This window comes from Perca flavescens, chromosome 13 (genome assembly GCF_004354835.1).
Source record: "Perca flavescens isolate YP-PL-M2 chromosome 13, PFLA_1.0, whole genome shotgun sequence".
Taxonomy (NCBI): Eukaryota; Metazoa; Chordata; class Actinopteri; order Perciformes; family Percidae; genus Perca; species Perca flavescens.
The window spans coordinates 2436277-2452056 of record NC_041343.1 but is presented as its reverse complement, the minus strand read 5'-3'; the positions used below and the strand labels follow the sequence as shown (position 1 = coordinate 2452056).

General features: G+C 41.9%; 1 protein-coding gene across 1 annotated transcript in view; it reads left to right on the top strand.

The window, feature by feature from the left end:
- Positions 1-13225, top strand: part of zpld1a (zona pellucida-like domain containing 1a) — a 29511-nt gene extending 16286 nt beyond the window's left edge. Inside the window, exons 8-10 of the mRNA XM_028594523.1 lie at positions 1727-1829; positions 2288-2327; positions 12247-13225. Of these exons, the coding sequence (XP_028450324.1) occupies positions 1727-1829; positions 2288-2327; positions 12247-12412 (309 nt within the window). The 3' untranslated portion in view covers positions 12413-13225. The remainder of the gene's footprint in view (positions 1-1726; positions 1830-2287; positions 2328-12246) is intronic.
- The last annotated feature ends 2555 nt before the right edge of the window (positions 13226-15780 follow it).

Genomic DNA, 15780 nt, shown 5'->3' with positions numbered 1-15780 from the left:
GAAATTTGCCAAAGTCTTGTACTGACGTAGTGAGTAGTGAGATGTCTGTTCTTCATTTTTTCTAAACTTCACTCAGTATTTTGATATCAGGAATATGATTTATTTTGTTGACAATGTGACTATTGTAAGCGGTTGTTTCAGAACCATGGAGAACGCTGTTTGGTATTCTCTATGACTCCTCTGCAAATGAGCTGCTTCATGAGAGCTGCAGTGATGATTGTGTAAATCCTGCCTGTTGGTTGGTATGTGAAATACATGCAGTGGGCTGCACGGTAGTGTTGCATTAGTATTGTTAGTGCAAAAAAACGTTCTCTTGTTCGCTCGCTCGCTGAGTGGGAACCTAGACATTGCAGACGGGCGGTTCCATATGTTATATAGTGGACATCTGTTAACTGAGAAGGTAAAACCTCTTTGTTTATGCTGCATTTGGCTGAACTTTCAATGCCCTTTGTATCATGCAGTAAGCACTTCAGCATGGTTTTTCTCACTATCAAAACAGACAACATAAACTTTTATATATTATGTACTACGTAGGAGATGACATCCCGTACATAGGAAATAATATTTTGTACATAGGAGATAAACTGTTGGTTTTGGCCAACATTGCCTGCAACAACAAAATCGCCCTTTCAGGGCATCTATAACTGTGTGAAAAGCTGGTTGGTTAGCTACCAGTCCACGGCGTATTGGACTGGAATGTTCCATGTACTTGTTCTCGTGTTTAAAGAGTCAATGTGGCAGCATGGGCACCACTGGGTTCTGTAGTCCTTTTCGGCTGTTGGAAGTGGAGTCCTTCGTTCCTCACGACCCTGATGATACTAGTCATTCGAGATGAGGACAGTTGTGATTCTGAGTGAGATCGAAATAGATTGTAGGTTATGATTAACTTTGGATCTATCAGACCATTACCATCTCTTGTCGCTTGGAAGGGGCTGAGGAATCCCAGGCTAGAGGAGGAGGCATGTTCACCTGTATGCTCTTATAATGGGCCAGCCAGTAAGTCAAGTGACTTTGTTGTTATAAGAGAATAGGTAGAAGGATGGCATCATTCAAGGTGAAGATCGAGGTGACGGTCATTGTTCGGTCGCATAGATCATTGGTTCTCAAAGTGGGGTACGGTGACCCCCCAGGGGTCCTTGAAGGGGTTCCAGGGGGTCCCCAACAAAAAGGGGAATAATTTATTTTCACTATAATTTCATCTATAAGTAACACAATGACAGATTGTATGACTATTTTGCTCATGGGTTTCATTCACTTTCTGTAATAAAACATCTAAAAGCAAAAATTCTATCAAGTAGGGGACCCTGGGACAAAGTCTTATCAAATGGGGGTCTGTGGTCTAATTTGTGTCAGTTTAGGATCCTTGATGTGAAAAAGTTTGAGAACCACTCGCATAAAAAAAGTCATAAAGTCATAACTTACGTTCACTTTAAATTATAAATTACTAAATATTAAAATTTCATGGAGTAGAACAAATGGGAACCAAATAATGCATGTAGCATTATCTTTAAATCACCATATTTAGTGTTTGCTATTTTAAAATCAAAACATTCATATATTGCATATATAAAATAAATTCATAAAATGTAAGGCAACATTAATGGGTCATATTAACCATCCAGTATGTGTCTCCTTATCATGAGAACATGCAACACTTCAATGGGGTTTGATTCTACCACCATGCCTCTCTTTAATGGCATTGCCTTGCTTTTACCATGTTTCATAGATCTGTGGCAGCAGGAAAAAGAGAGATGTCTCACAGGGGAAGGAATCAAACGCTGCATCTGGGAATGCTGTCCTGACTGCTGGGCCTATCATCACTCGTAGTGGTAAAATTTTATAATACTCCTTCTCCTCTGTTATTTCTTTTCTTCAGTGTCTGCTTCCCACCAACCACCCTTATTTTCCTGATGATCCATTACTGTCTGAGGAGCCATTTCTTCCTACCTGAAACACAATACAGAAGCTTTTTTATTTCTTTCAAAATGTGCAATTCTTCTTCTTTGCTGTGATTTTTAACAATTCCACAAGTTGTTTATATCTGCAATGATTTTCAGAATGGATATATTGGAAGGTACTTGAGTGTGTCACATCCAAGGTTGTTAATGACAGATGGTGAGAACTTATCTGGGCGACCTACAGTAGATAGAGAGTGCCTGAAGGCATCCTGTTGGTTGACTCATGTACTGTACAAGAAATTAAATCACGGTAATGTACCACAGTAAAGTATGGGACGGATTACGCTTTATTGCTGTTACCTTTAAATACCCTTACTTTTATTTTACAGATGAAACACCAACCAACAACTCTCAACTGGGTAAGCCTTCACATTCTGTCTATGTGGAATTACACTTTTAAAGTGGTATTGCCTTTCAATAATATAAAAGGGAGCCATTCGAAATAGTCAAAACCTTCCAATTAAAGGGAAAAGCCTCATATACTCTTCTACACTATTATGTGTTATTATCCTGATGTTTGATGTATGCTCTGAGGGATTGCGGTAAGAATCATTTGACACATACATTCATGGTTTGCGTGTCGGTAAAAAGTGAGGAGTGTTGTGGGCTGTAACATTAACATTACTGGAACTGACTGAGTGAACTAAAGATTGAAATAAGATGTTATCGAACACCCTGAGTAGAACCAGATCAAGTGAAAGCGACCATTTTTTGACAAAAAACATTTTTTAGTGCTAATACTACTTAGCGTTCTCCCTCTTGAGGAGTCAAGTTTGATTAAACTGTGGTTACAAAGAAGATGCAATTAGCCCTTTTCAACAGCAGGAACCAGGGTCTAAATTAAGTTTCTTTGACATTTTTTAGGGACATTTATCCCCCAAAAAGTACCTGAACGAAGGGTAGTACTTTCTGAAAGTACAGGAACTTTCAATGTGGGATTTGTAGGGATGACTGACGCTGATTGGTCAAATTCGCACGGCGCAGCTGCTTTAACTTCCCAGCAAACATGGACGGACCCGGACGGATCAGTGAGAGTCCGATGGGGCCAGATCAAATCATATCATGACTAGTCAGATCAGGCCCAGATTATCACCCTAGTTCAACTAAAAAATACTTTGGCACTGAATTCTAACTAAGGATAACTAAGGGGGCCTTCACACCTGCCCCATTAAGTTTGGTTGAATGGCACAAGAGTTGGCTTTCCCCCTTGGTGTGGTTAGTTTGGGCTGGTGTGAATGCAGGAAAAATGAGTAAGTAATGTGTTCAAACCAGCTAGAGTTGGAGACAGACACCGGCCGCGCAGAGTGAAGAACAGACATAGTAACGTCCCTCGGGACACAATGTCTGAAAATAATTTAAATAAATTGAGCTGGTTTGACCATGGAGATGCAAGAAATATGCAGTGGTCCAGAACACAGGACCTTCTTCCTGTATTTACTTCCCTGCTCCCGGCCCAGACACATCTGACCAATAATGGGAGGGAACTTTCTTGCGTGGTTTGTAGTTAAGCATTTTGGTTTGCTTGGATTTCTTTTCAGTGTGAAATGAAACCGAACCAAGGGGAAAACGTTCTAAGTTTACAAACTCATCAACTGATTCGAACCAGAGCAAACGAAAAACATAATCAAAGTCAAATCACGTGTTTTTCGGTCTGGTCTGTTGTTATCCAAAAGCTGACTATCTGACAGCACTTGTCATGTTCCTTGTATAACATAATTTACCCAGATTAATAAGTAGTTTTTTGTTGGAAGATTTCGTGGAGAATCAAATATTCTTAAAGTGCTCATATTATGCTTTTTGGCTTTATCCCTTTCCTTTATTGTGTTATATATCTTTTTTGTGCACGTTATAGGTTTACAAAGTGAAAAAGCCCAAAGTCCCCCCCAAAGGGACTTACCATCTCCAACAGAAAACACTGTTCACCAACTGCTCCAAACAGCTCTATTGTAGTCCAGCCTTTACTTCAGAGACCAACGTGTTCACTTTGGAACACACATTATAATGCTCACCTAACTGCTAGCATGGCACTCCCTCATACTCTGCAACTACTCCCGCAACTGACAAGCTAGCAGTACTATTGGGAGTCGCACATGGAACAGAAGTGAGATGTCTCACTCTGTAGCTAAAACAGAGAGCTCAACACACAGGATGAAAAGAGGAGCTGCAGCAAATATATGGTGTTTTCTGAAAATTAAACCACATAAACCTATTCTGGTACAACCTCTAAATACAATTATGAACCTGAAAATGAGCCTAAAATGAGCATTTTAAAGTCTGAGGTTTTAATTGGTTTTCGTGCTTTTTGGCAATTTTTAAAATAAAGGCGGTTCTGGCAACACAACGAACACTTGTTTCTCCAGCCTGCAGCAGCAAACCACTTTGACGCTCGTCCGGTAAAGCTTTAGAGCACTTTAAAGTAAGTAACATTATCTTATTTTCATTAAATGAATGTTTGAATCATGCGAAAACTCAACTGGCAAGGAAGTGTACAGTATAGGCAATGTAATGTACTTAATTGAAAGTAGCTTACTAGCTAATGTGTTAGACATCTGTGTAAAGTCGATGCTAACAATGTTAGCTCGTTGGCTAGTGTAGCACTGCTGCTGGTGAACACATCATGCTGCCAGCTACACATCATTGAGAGTATCCACTTTGCCTCCCTCTGTGTGAGACTAAGCTCGAGCTAAGTCACATTGTTAACTTTCAGTTGGGTCCACTGACACCGAGGAAGAATAGCATGTAAGGTAGGCTTATAATTATCTAGCTACAGAGTGGCTGTATTTTTGAATAATGCTGCAGTAACAAGATCTCTTCACATACAGTATGGTATGTTGCCTTTCATGTGCTTATTGTATTTCCATTTCCAACAACTCCTATCAAACTGATGTGAACCAATGTAGAAGCAAATGAGTACTGTTTGTAATAGTGATTTGGATTTTCAAATCAGAATGTCAGCATAAAGTCCCTAGCAAGCTGCTGGACCTTAAGGACTAATTTAAGGAGCTGAGGGGATATGCTGTGCACTTTTCACTCCAGAGGAAAGACTCGATCAAGAACACAAGAGCCATGACACAAGGAGAAATTGGTATTGCCATTTGTGTCATCACTTTCTTGTTCTTTAAGTACATTTGCGAAGCCACAAGATTTGTCGATATTGTCTGTGTTAGCTTGCGGGTTAGGGAGGCATGCGCATCGATTAGCAATAACACCAGGTATGGTTAAAAATAGATCACCGGCGAGACCGTGCATACCTACTGTATACGACTGTAACGTTAAATATATATTTTAATCCGTTTATACTCTGCATAATGTTAGCCCGCTAGCTTGGTTAGCAAGGTGCAATCTATCGTCACTGTGTCCACGTTCGGACACCACTTGCTGCTATTGGCCATATCCGGACACTTCCGACGTCACGCGCTTTCCGGTCTTTTCGCGGTACTTTGAATTTTCAATCGCCCAAAAATGTAAGTATAATTGATTTATACCCATCAAACAATCTATGTATGAAATTTCGTATATGTACACGGACATTTACATGTCTATTTAGTATATGAAAGTGACTTTGATGAGGGAAAGTAGTAAAAACGCTTGGGCGACGCTCGGGCGGCGATCTTTCGCTCTACAAAGTTTATTATTTTTACTGTACTGCTGATATGATTTAGCGTTAGCATGAGTATGCATTTTTTTGCTAGCTTTAACACGACTCTGTCTAGGCAGTACGCTTGTCCATAAGCCCAGCAACATCACGTTTATTCATGTATTAGCTAACTATAAGTACTGTAAGTATACTATAAGTATAAGTAACTATAACTATAAGCTAGCTAGGTTGACAAAAATGTAATGTGTTTTGGATCTCAACGTTTGTAACTTAGCAACTCTTGTGTGGCTTATGTGCTTGGCTGAAAAGATAAAGAAAGTGAGTCAGAAAAGAATAAGGAATAAGAGAGACAGAAGCAGAGAAGATAAAAAAGAGGAACAGTAGAAAACAAGGTAGGCAGTGTGTATGTGTGTGTGTGTCTCTCTCTGTGTGTGTGTGTGTGTGTGTGTGTGTGTGTGTGTGTGTGTGTGTGTGTGTGTGTGTGTGTGTGTGTGTCCATCCATCCATCCATCTTCGTCCGCTTATCCGGTGTCGGGTCGCGGGGGGAGCAGCTCCAGCAGGGGACCCCAAACTTCCCTTTCCCGAGCCACATTAACCAGCTCCGACTGGGGGATCCCGAGGCGTTCCCAGGCCAGGTTGGAGATATAATCCCTCCACCTAGTCCTGGGTCTTCCCGAGGCCTCCTCCCAGCTGGACGTGCCTGGAACACCTCCGTGAGGGAGGCGCCCAGGGGCATCCTTACCAGATGCCCGAACCACCTCAACTGGCTCCTTTCGACGCAAAGGGAGCAGCGGCTCTACTCCGAGCTCCTCACGGATGACTGAGCTTCTCACCCTATCTCTAAGGGAGACGCCAGCCACCCTCCTGAGGAAACCCATTTCGCCGCTTGTACCCTGGATCTCGTTCTTTCGGTCATGACCCAGCCTTCATGACCATAGGTGAGGGTAGGAACGAAAACTGACCGGTAGATCGAGAGCTTTGCCTTCTGGCTCAGCTCTCTTTTCGTCACAACGGTGCGATAGATTGAATGCAATACCGCACCCGCTGCGCCCGATTCTCCGACCAATCTCCCGCTCCATTGTCCCTCACTCGCGAACAAAACCCCAAGGTACTTGAACTCCTTCACTTGGGGTAAGGACTCATTCCCTACCTGGAGAAGGCATTCCATCGGTTTCCTGCTGAGAACCATGGCCTCCGATTTAGAGGTGCTGATCCTCATCCCAACCGCTTCACACTCGGTTGCGAACCGATCCAGTGAGTGCTGAAGGTCGCAGGGCCGATGATGCCATCAGGACCACATCATCTGCAAAGAGCAGCGATGAGATCCCCAGCCCACCAAACTGCAACCCCTCCCCACCCCGACTACGCCTCGATATCCTGTCCATAAATATTACAAACAGGATTGGTGACAAAGCGCAGCCCTGGCGGAGGCCAACCCTCACCTGAAACGAGTCCGACTTACTACCGAGAACCCGGACACAGCTCTCACTTTGGTCATACAGAGATTGGATGGCCCTGAGTAGAGACCCCCTCACCCCATACTCCCGCAGCACCTCCCACAGTATCTCCCGGGGACCCGGTCATACGCCTTCTCCAAATCCACAAAACACATGTAGACCGGTTGGGCATACTCCCAGGCTCCCTCCAGGATCCTTGCGAGAGTGAAGAGCTGGTCCGTTGTTCCACGACCAGGACGGAATCCGCATTGTTCCTCCTCAACCCGAGGTTCGACTATCGGCCGAACCCTCCTTTCCAGCACCTTGGAGTAGACTTTACCAGGGAGGCTGAGAAGTGTGATACCCCTATAATTGGCACACACCTCTGGTCCCCTTTTTAAAAAGGGGAACCACCACCCCAGTCTGCCACTCCTTTGGCACCGTCCCAGACTTCCACGCAATGTTGAAGAGGCGTGTCAACCAGGACAGCCCCTCCACACCCAGAGCCTTGAGCATTTCTGGACGGATCTCATCAATCCCCGGGGCTTTGCCACTGTGTAGTTGTTTGACTACATCAGTGACTTCCGCCTGGGAAATCGACGACAATCCCCCGTTATCCTCCAGCTCTGCCTCTAACATAGAGGGCGTATTAGTCGGATTCAGGAGTTCCTCAAAGTGCTCCTTCCACCGCCCTATTACCTCCTCAGTTGAGGTCAACAGTGTCCCATCCTTACTGTACACAGCTTGGATGGTTCCCCGCTTCCCCTCCTGAGGTGGCGAACAGTTTTCCAGAAGCACTTTGGTGCCGACCGAAAGTCCTTCTCCATATCTTCTCCAAACTTCTCCCACACCCGCTGCTTTGCCTCTTTCACGGCAGAGGCTGCAGCCCTTCTGGCCCTTCGGTACCCTGCAACTGCCTCCAGAGTCCTCCGGGATAACATATCCCGGAAAGACTCCTTCTTCAGTCGGACGGCTTCCCTGACCACCGGTGTCCACCACGGTGTTCGTGGGTTACCGCCCCTTGAGGCACCTAAGACCCTAAGACCACAGCTCCTCGCCACAGCTTCAGCAATGGAAACTTTGAACATTGTCCACTCGGGTTCAATGCCCCCAGCCTCCACAGGGATGCACGAAAAGCTCCGCCGGAGGTGTGAGTTGAAAGTCTGTCGGACAGGGGCCCCTCCAGACGCTCCCAATTTACCCGCACTACACGTTTGGGCTTACCAGGTCTGTCCAGAGTCTTCCCCACCCCTGACCCAACTCACCACCAGATGGTGATCGGTTGACAGCTCTGCCCCTCTCTTCACCCGAGTGTCCAAAACATACGGCCTCAGATCAGATGAAACGATTATGAAATCGATCATTGACCTTCTGACTAGGGTGCTCTGGTACCAGGTACACTTATGAGCATCCCTATGTTCGAACATGGTGTTCGTTATAGACAATCCATGACTAGCACAGAAGTCCAACAACAAACAACCACTCTGGTTTAGATCAGGGAGGCCGTTCCTCCCAATCACGCCTCTCAGGTGTCTCCATCATTGCCCACGTGTGCGTTGAAGTCCCCAGCAGAACAATGGAGTCCCCCACTGGAGCCCCATGCAGGACTCCAGTCAAGGTCTCCAAGAAGGCCGAATACTCCGAACTCCTGTTTGGTGCATATGCACAAACAACAGTCAGAGTTTTCCCCACAACCCGCAGGCGTGGGGAGGCGACCCTCTCGTCCACCGGGTAAACTCCAACACAGCGGGCGCTCAGCCGGGGCTTGTGAGTATCCCCACACCCGCCCGGCGCCTCACACCCTGGGCAACTCCGGAGAAGAAAAGAGTCCAACCCCTATCCAGGAGTATGGTTCCAGAACCGAGACTGTGCGTAGAGGTAAGCCCCACCAGATGTGTGTGTGTGTGAGAGAATTGTATTTCCTTTACAGGAGCATCAAGCCCAAAGAAAAAGTGGATATAGAAATTGCCACTTTGGTTGAAGGTAAGTATTTTTGTGTCTATGTAATGTGGCAATTTATAGATTTTGTCAACCTTATTATAAAACAAGACATGACATGCTAACCTAATTTTGAATTTTAATGTATTTCTAACAAGAATGTATGTGCATTTGCAGATGCCCAACATCAGGCAGATGAGGAAGAGGGAGAGGAAGACCAAAAAATGGACCCAAGAGGCAATGGACCAGGCCAAGCAGGAGGTGGAAGCAGGCAGGCTCTCTCTACGGCAGGCAGCCATGAGGTTTGGGGTCCCTAAGTCCAGCCTGAGTGACCGAGTCAGCGGAAGAGTGGCCTCCGATTTTTCCATCTGTCGGAGGTCACTCCTCACCCATGCAGACGAAGACTCCCTGGTGGAGTACTGTCTGTACTCTGTTTTACCATAAGTGGCTAGCTAACGTTACAGACAATTTAGCATACATGGTAACATCAGATACATTTACTTTACAATGTGACTCCTCTTATATGACTGTGGGACAAAACCTTCTCTTACCTTGAATTATGTATGCTAGCTTTCAGCAGAAGTTGCATCCAGATTGCCAGTGAACGTGTGTAACGTAACGAAGGGTGTAAGCAGCGTTGCTAACTCAAAAAAAATAAAAAATACAGTCAGATACCGCCCAACTGTCTACGGCTAAAAACGTCACATCCGCAACCACGATGGCTGCGCCCATAAACGCAAACTCGACGACTCATATCAGCTCTCCACAAACCAATGGGTGACGTCACACATGCTCTGTCCACTAATATTAACAGTCTATGGTTGATTCTGAAAGCAGTGGCGAGATCTCGGAGAACACAAAGCAGGGTTCAGTTCAAAATCTTTTAAACAGTGTTGGTCATCTTTCTTTAAAAAAGTAATTAGTTACAGTTACAAATTACTTAGTAATTGATTTAGTATCTCAGTTACCACATTGTAAAAGTAATTAGTTACTCAGCAAAGTAACTGTGACGTTATTTTTTATGTTCTATAACACTATTACGTTCTATACCATCTTTAACGTCAAAGATGTTTATATTAACTGATTGATGTGTTCAGCTCGGCCTTGGTCGCCTGTTGCTGACCCGAAAAATCGAATGAATTTGGGCTTGGGGTTGGGTTAGCAGCAGCAACAAGTGTCATGTTAGCATGTGTTGATGTGAGGTGCTTCATAAGATTTGAGTTGCTTGAGGCAGACGTGGATGAAGTCTTTTTTCCTGGGCATAGCGTGCATGTTACATAAACATAAAAATTCTTGCCTTTAATTTCAATGAGCGAGAAGTTGTGCCAGTACTTCCAGTTCAAGAACGCTACCTTTGAATTTCCCTAGCTCGTCGCTGTCTTGTGTTTAGTAGTAGTCAGAGCGTGCAGTCATATGCAACGGTGTCACATAAATAAATAACAGATGAGAGACGCTTTGTTCAGAGTTTCCACGGAATGGAATGTAACATATTTACCACATTGTAACAACGATGTATGAGGTGTCTCTGAAATGGATAAAATCCACTGACATTCAACACTGATATCCACAGATTGCCCATCTGGTGTGAGTGGGAAGGAAATCCCTGAGAGACTGCCAGACAGACATATGTATGTATGTACAAATAATCATACATTAAATTCAAGTTCATTATGAAAACTCAATATAAATAACAAATGCAACATAAAAACCATCAGTCCCACATCTCGTGATTGTCGTCCTGTTGCTTTCCTCTTGTTCTGTGTTTTACATTGGTTATCTTTATGCTATTTTAGGTTGTTCAAAAACATTCTGATGGCAAGGATTTACATGAAGGGAACCAAAATCAAGATGGCCTTTGGGGCACCGATCCCACCCACCGTTGACTTAAGCGCCCTGCCTCTTATACTGTATCTCCAACAGTTTCATCTGTGCACATCAGTTCCACCCTCTGTAGAAACTCCTGGATGGACTCATCCTCATCACCCCTCACCTCTCCCCTTAATACGTATTGCAGTGTCCGTAGATTGAATGCAACATTTTTACCTCTTTTTTTATTCTCCTCATCTGCTAAACACGTTGAGCCTTTTTTGTGGTTGCTTGCATGTCTTGTTTAGGAGGTATCGTCCCATGTTGAGTCTTTTGTGTTCCCACTTTGAATTTTATTGTATAGTTTTGTATCACTCTGACAAACTCCAGTATTTTGCCACCAACTGGCTTGACTCGTGTTGCCCCTATGTGTTAAATGTTCAAGTTTAAATCATGTTAATTGTTCAAATTTATTTGGTTTTATTAAATACATATTTTCACAATCTACTGTTAAAAATGGCTGAGTTAAACATATAAGTATTTTAGAAGAGAAGTTGTCTATATTGCCTTATTTCCTGCTTTTAACTGGTTCAAACCTTATTTGTCTGACAGAACCTTCTCAGTACTGCTTGGCAGCTCAATATACTCCTTTTCTCACTTTACATGCTTTCATTTGGTCACTTAATGCAGAAACATGTGTCCTATCACTGTTATGCAGATGACACCCAGCTGTATATACCAATTATTTCTAATGACCCAAATAGACTAATTTCCCTGCATTATTAACTTAATAAAATTAAAGACTGGATGCATCAAAATGATCTGCAACTCAATAATATCAAAACAGAGGTTTTACTGATGAGTCCACTCTGTGTAACTGAAGCACTCAACCCCCAGCTAGGTTATTTAGCTCCGTATGCCACACACTCTGCAGAAAGTCATATTTGACTTAAACCTTACCTTTGAAAAGCAGGTAGAGACAAGTCATTCAAACATGTTTTCTACTATTAGGAACCATTTTTCTAGACTCAATTACTGCAACTCCTATTTATTCCTGCCTCACTCTGAAACAGCTTTCACCGCTTATTATTTTTCAGACAAAGCTTTTCTTGCAAAATGCCGAATTTAATAGTTGATTTTTTCACCTTAGTCTTGCTCTGGATTTAAAGTAATGTTTAATTTATTCTAGCAAGGCAAATTAGTAAAAGGGAGAAAGGCAATAAGCCAGATTACATAAGGATGATGTCTTTCAATGACGTTCAGGACTAGGCCAGATCACAGCCGATACGGGGATGATATACGTCCTGGAAAAGACGTAAAAATCATCTTCATGTAAGCTGTGATCTGGCTAACAACTAGCAACAATAACAAGAAAAACAACCAATCACCAATGGATGTTGCTGCATAGGGCTGTTGCATTCAAGGTGAAGAGGAAGTATTGAAAAGGTGGTAGAAATATGACCAGATTTTTTTTTTCCCTTTGTGTTTGTGCTGCTCTAGCCCATCTGAAAGCTCCAGTGTTTCAGATGAACACAGTGACGAGCGCGCTCATCTCGGGCGTGATCATCCTGGGTGTCATGAGTGTTTGCTTCTTCATCTTCTCCCTCACCCTCCTCAAAGGCAAAGGCACTCCTGTCAACACCCTGTCTGGACTCCGCAACCCAGCCTTCAACTGAGCACCTGAACCCAACTCTGACACTCCTCCACAACCGACAATACTAAGTGATGGGCAGACAACCTGATGGTTGTGCATGTAGTCATTTTACAGGAGAATAAAAGCTAAATGTTGATTTAGAAAACTGTTAACAGGTCTGTACAATGTGCATTAGTGTAGAATATAACAGGACTTTTTATATGTTGTTCTGTACTCTGTGTTTCAACAATTGTGGCAGGCTAGGCCTCAACCTGCAGGTAATTATTTATCGTGCAGCTTTGACCCACATAGTGGGGACACTCATAAATTAATTCAATACCTCAGCTATAGAGCTTTCAATTGCAGGGTTTATAATTGTAGGTAGAACTCGCACTTCCTTCGTAGAGGCCAAAATATTAGAACACTTCATTGAAAATATAACTTGAGAGAATGAGGGAAACTGTATACAATTAAAAGTTAAAACCTTCGATTAAGTAATTAAGTGAACTAACAGAAAGCCTCAGGCTTGGGTGTTAAGCTTAAAGTTTTCTTGACATAAAATCTAACTTTTAAAAGTATATTTATATAATAATTGGAAAATCTTTAATTTATTAATATTGCTACAGTCTTAATTGTCTGTTCTACCTAAATATGTACTTCATTCACTCTTGAAATAGTTTATATATGTAATGTGGCAGCAATAAAATGGTTGTTTGATTTGTACATGTACCCAATGTAATTGTGTATAACTTTTCCAAACTGTGTTCTTAAATGCCATTGATGATCTATTCCTAAAATGTACAAATTGTGTACAATTGTGCATATTGCAAATATTTCATTTTGACATGTGATTAAAACTTGCCCAGTGTCATATTTCTAAACATACAGTATGAATTTCCTCATAAACCCTACTGGAGAATTTTAGTCAACGCCAATGGGGGACGACAATGAGGTCATACAGGTTGTCAGTGCCTTCCAAATGACCCATATGACCAAATACAATTCATATGTATTAAAAATGCAATAGAAGTTGGAAGGCTAGTGTCTGTATGGAATGTAGATTTGTTAAAGTATGGAAAAAGTATAAATAGGATAAGAATGTGCTGCAATATTTCTTGAGTACTGTTATAATCACCAACAATTAGAGAATAAAATTATTCATAAATATGATTTATCAACTCGCAAATGCTGTGAGTTAAGTCCGATATGTTCCCTTTGTAATCAAAAATTATTGGCATATATAGGCATGTTTTTTGAGTGTCCGAATATTAATTAGGGTCATTCTAAACCAAGCTTTGTATGTCTTTCCATTATATGTGATATAATTTTAATCAGTATTTAAAGTGGAAAAGAATAAGTGCCAGTACTCCCCCTATTCACATGTTAGTGTGTGTACCGGCCGGGATCAGTCTGGATTCAATGATCAATGATCCAATATCATTGATGCAAAGTGAAAAAATCCATACATACAATGTGCCTCTTTTTTCTTTCTTTTTTTAAAGAATAGTTTGTTGAAAATCTTTTATACTGGAAGGGCAAATCAACCGTTGGAGACATATCCCGCTCAGATTTCACTGTGCTCCCATCTACCTGTGTCTGTCTCTGTCATCAGCATTAGTCCAGTGCTTACTCAATCTCTTAAAATATGGAAGCAAATTAGAAAAAAAATTGGGCTGCACAAATCTTTTACTCTTGTCCAAATGATTAAAATCACCATTTTAAGCTATCTATCATATACTCTGCATTTCAGTTTTGGTTAAACAGGAGCATAACATCATTTAACTCCATGTCTTTTGCAGACCGGTCAACCAAATTTCAGCTAACACATCTCACCTTGTTTGTTCATTTCTTTCAAATTAGGCATTTTATTCACAATATCCCATTTTCCAAGTTGCCAACAATCCAAAAACATTAAAGTGATGGTTCGGAGTAATTTACATACACTTCTGGTGTACTTACAAACTTTCCAATCCATTGTTTAATGAGTACATAACCTATTTGTACTAGTGTAGAAGTTTGGTATCATTTCGGGCATTATTAGTGGGGTCATTTACGAGATACAAACCTGGGTCCATTAGCCCCTGCGCTAAGCTATTCAAAAAAAAGCTTCTGGGTGGGTGTTTGGCTCGAGGACATGGTGCAAAGGACCCTAAGGTGAAATTACTCCGAACCATCACTTTAATTGACACTCTCCGTAGTGTAGACCCCAATCAGAAAAAGAATATCTATGACTCCATGGACTCTGTCAGCTCAGTTTTCTACTATCAAACTACAGAAGCTTCAGCGCAGGATCGTTAGCATAGATGACGACCAATAGGGCAACATCCTTGAACTAGTCCATAGGTCTTCTGTGCCGACATGGGCTCATTCAATACACTCAATTATACACAGAATTCATTACAATAACCACAGATTGTCAAAAATATATCCAACATTAGTGATGCCTGTAACAGATGTGGTCAGTCCCCTGCAAACATTGTTCATATGTTCAGGTCATGCCCAAAGTTGACAAACCTTTGGTTCAGACTATTTGACACAAAAGTTTACAATGTAGTGACAGATAAAGTAAATCAATATCCTTTATTATCACACAGGTGAAATTATGCATCCTGCCAAAATTCTTATCTGAAGATGTTGCCAAGCTGCAGGAAAATCTATTGTTGTAAAACACATCTGATCTTGGAAATATGCTCTCAAATGATTCTTGATGCTCCAGATTATGCAGAGCTGAATGCATCAGAAATACAGCACAATTGTCTCTTCTGTCTGGCTCAGATGACTGAATCTGGTGCCAGATTTGTGTGCTCTGTAAGCACTAGGGGTGGGAATCACCAGAGGCCTCACGATACGATATTATCCCGATACTTATGTCACGATACGATATTATTGCGATTTTAAAGATATTGCAATAGTCTGCGATATATTGCAATATATTACCTTTTTTCCAACTTCAGATTTTTCCCAATTTCAAATGATGTCCCGAAAGGACAATTTTGTCAACATCTGTTGTATCTAAAAATATACATTTCTCTGTTTGTTCATCACACTTCAGTTTTATTGGTGCAAAATGTGATTGTCAAGCAGACAAACTGACCAACACATATATCATAAAAGATCGATACTTGGCGTCTGTGTATCGATACAGTATTGCCAAGAAAAATATCGCGATACTATGCTGTATCGATTTTTTCCCCCACCCCTAGTAAGCACCTAGACAAGCCTGGTATTCCAGCTTCTTGCATTATTGCGTCGATGAGCCTGTGCTTTTCTAAATAAGGTGATAGCTGATGCACCACCACAAAATAAAGACTTTTTAAGAAGTGAAAACTGGAGGGAGATATTTATTCATGTGTAAAAGATTTTCTTTTTTAGGATGTAGGAAGTAACGGTTTCTGTAATGTTATATTAATT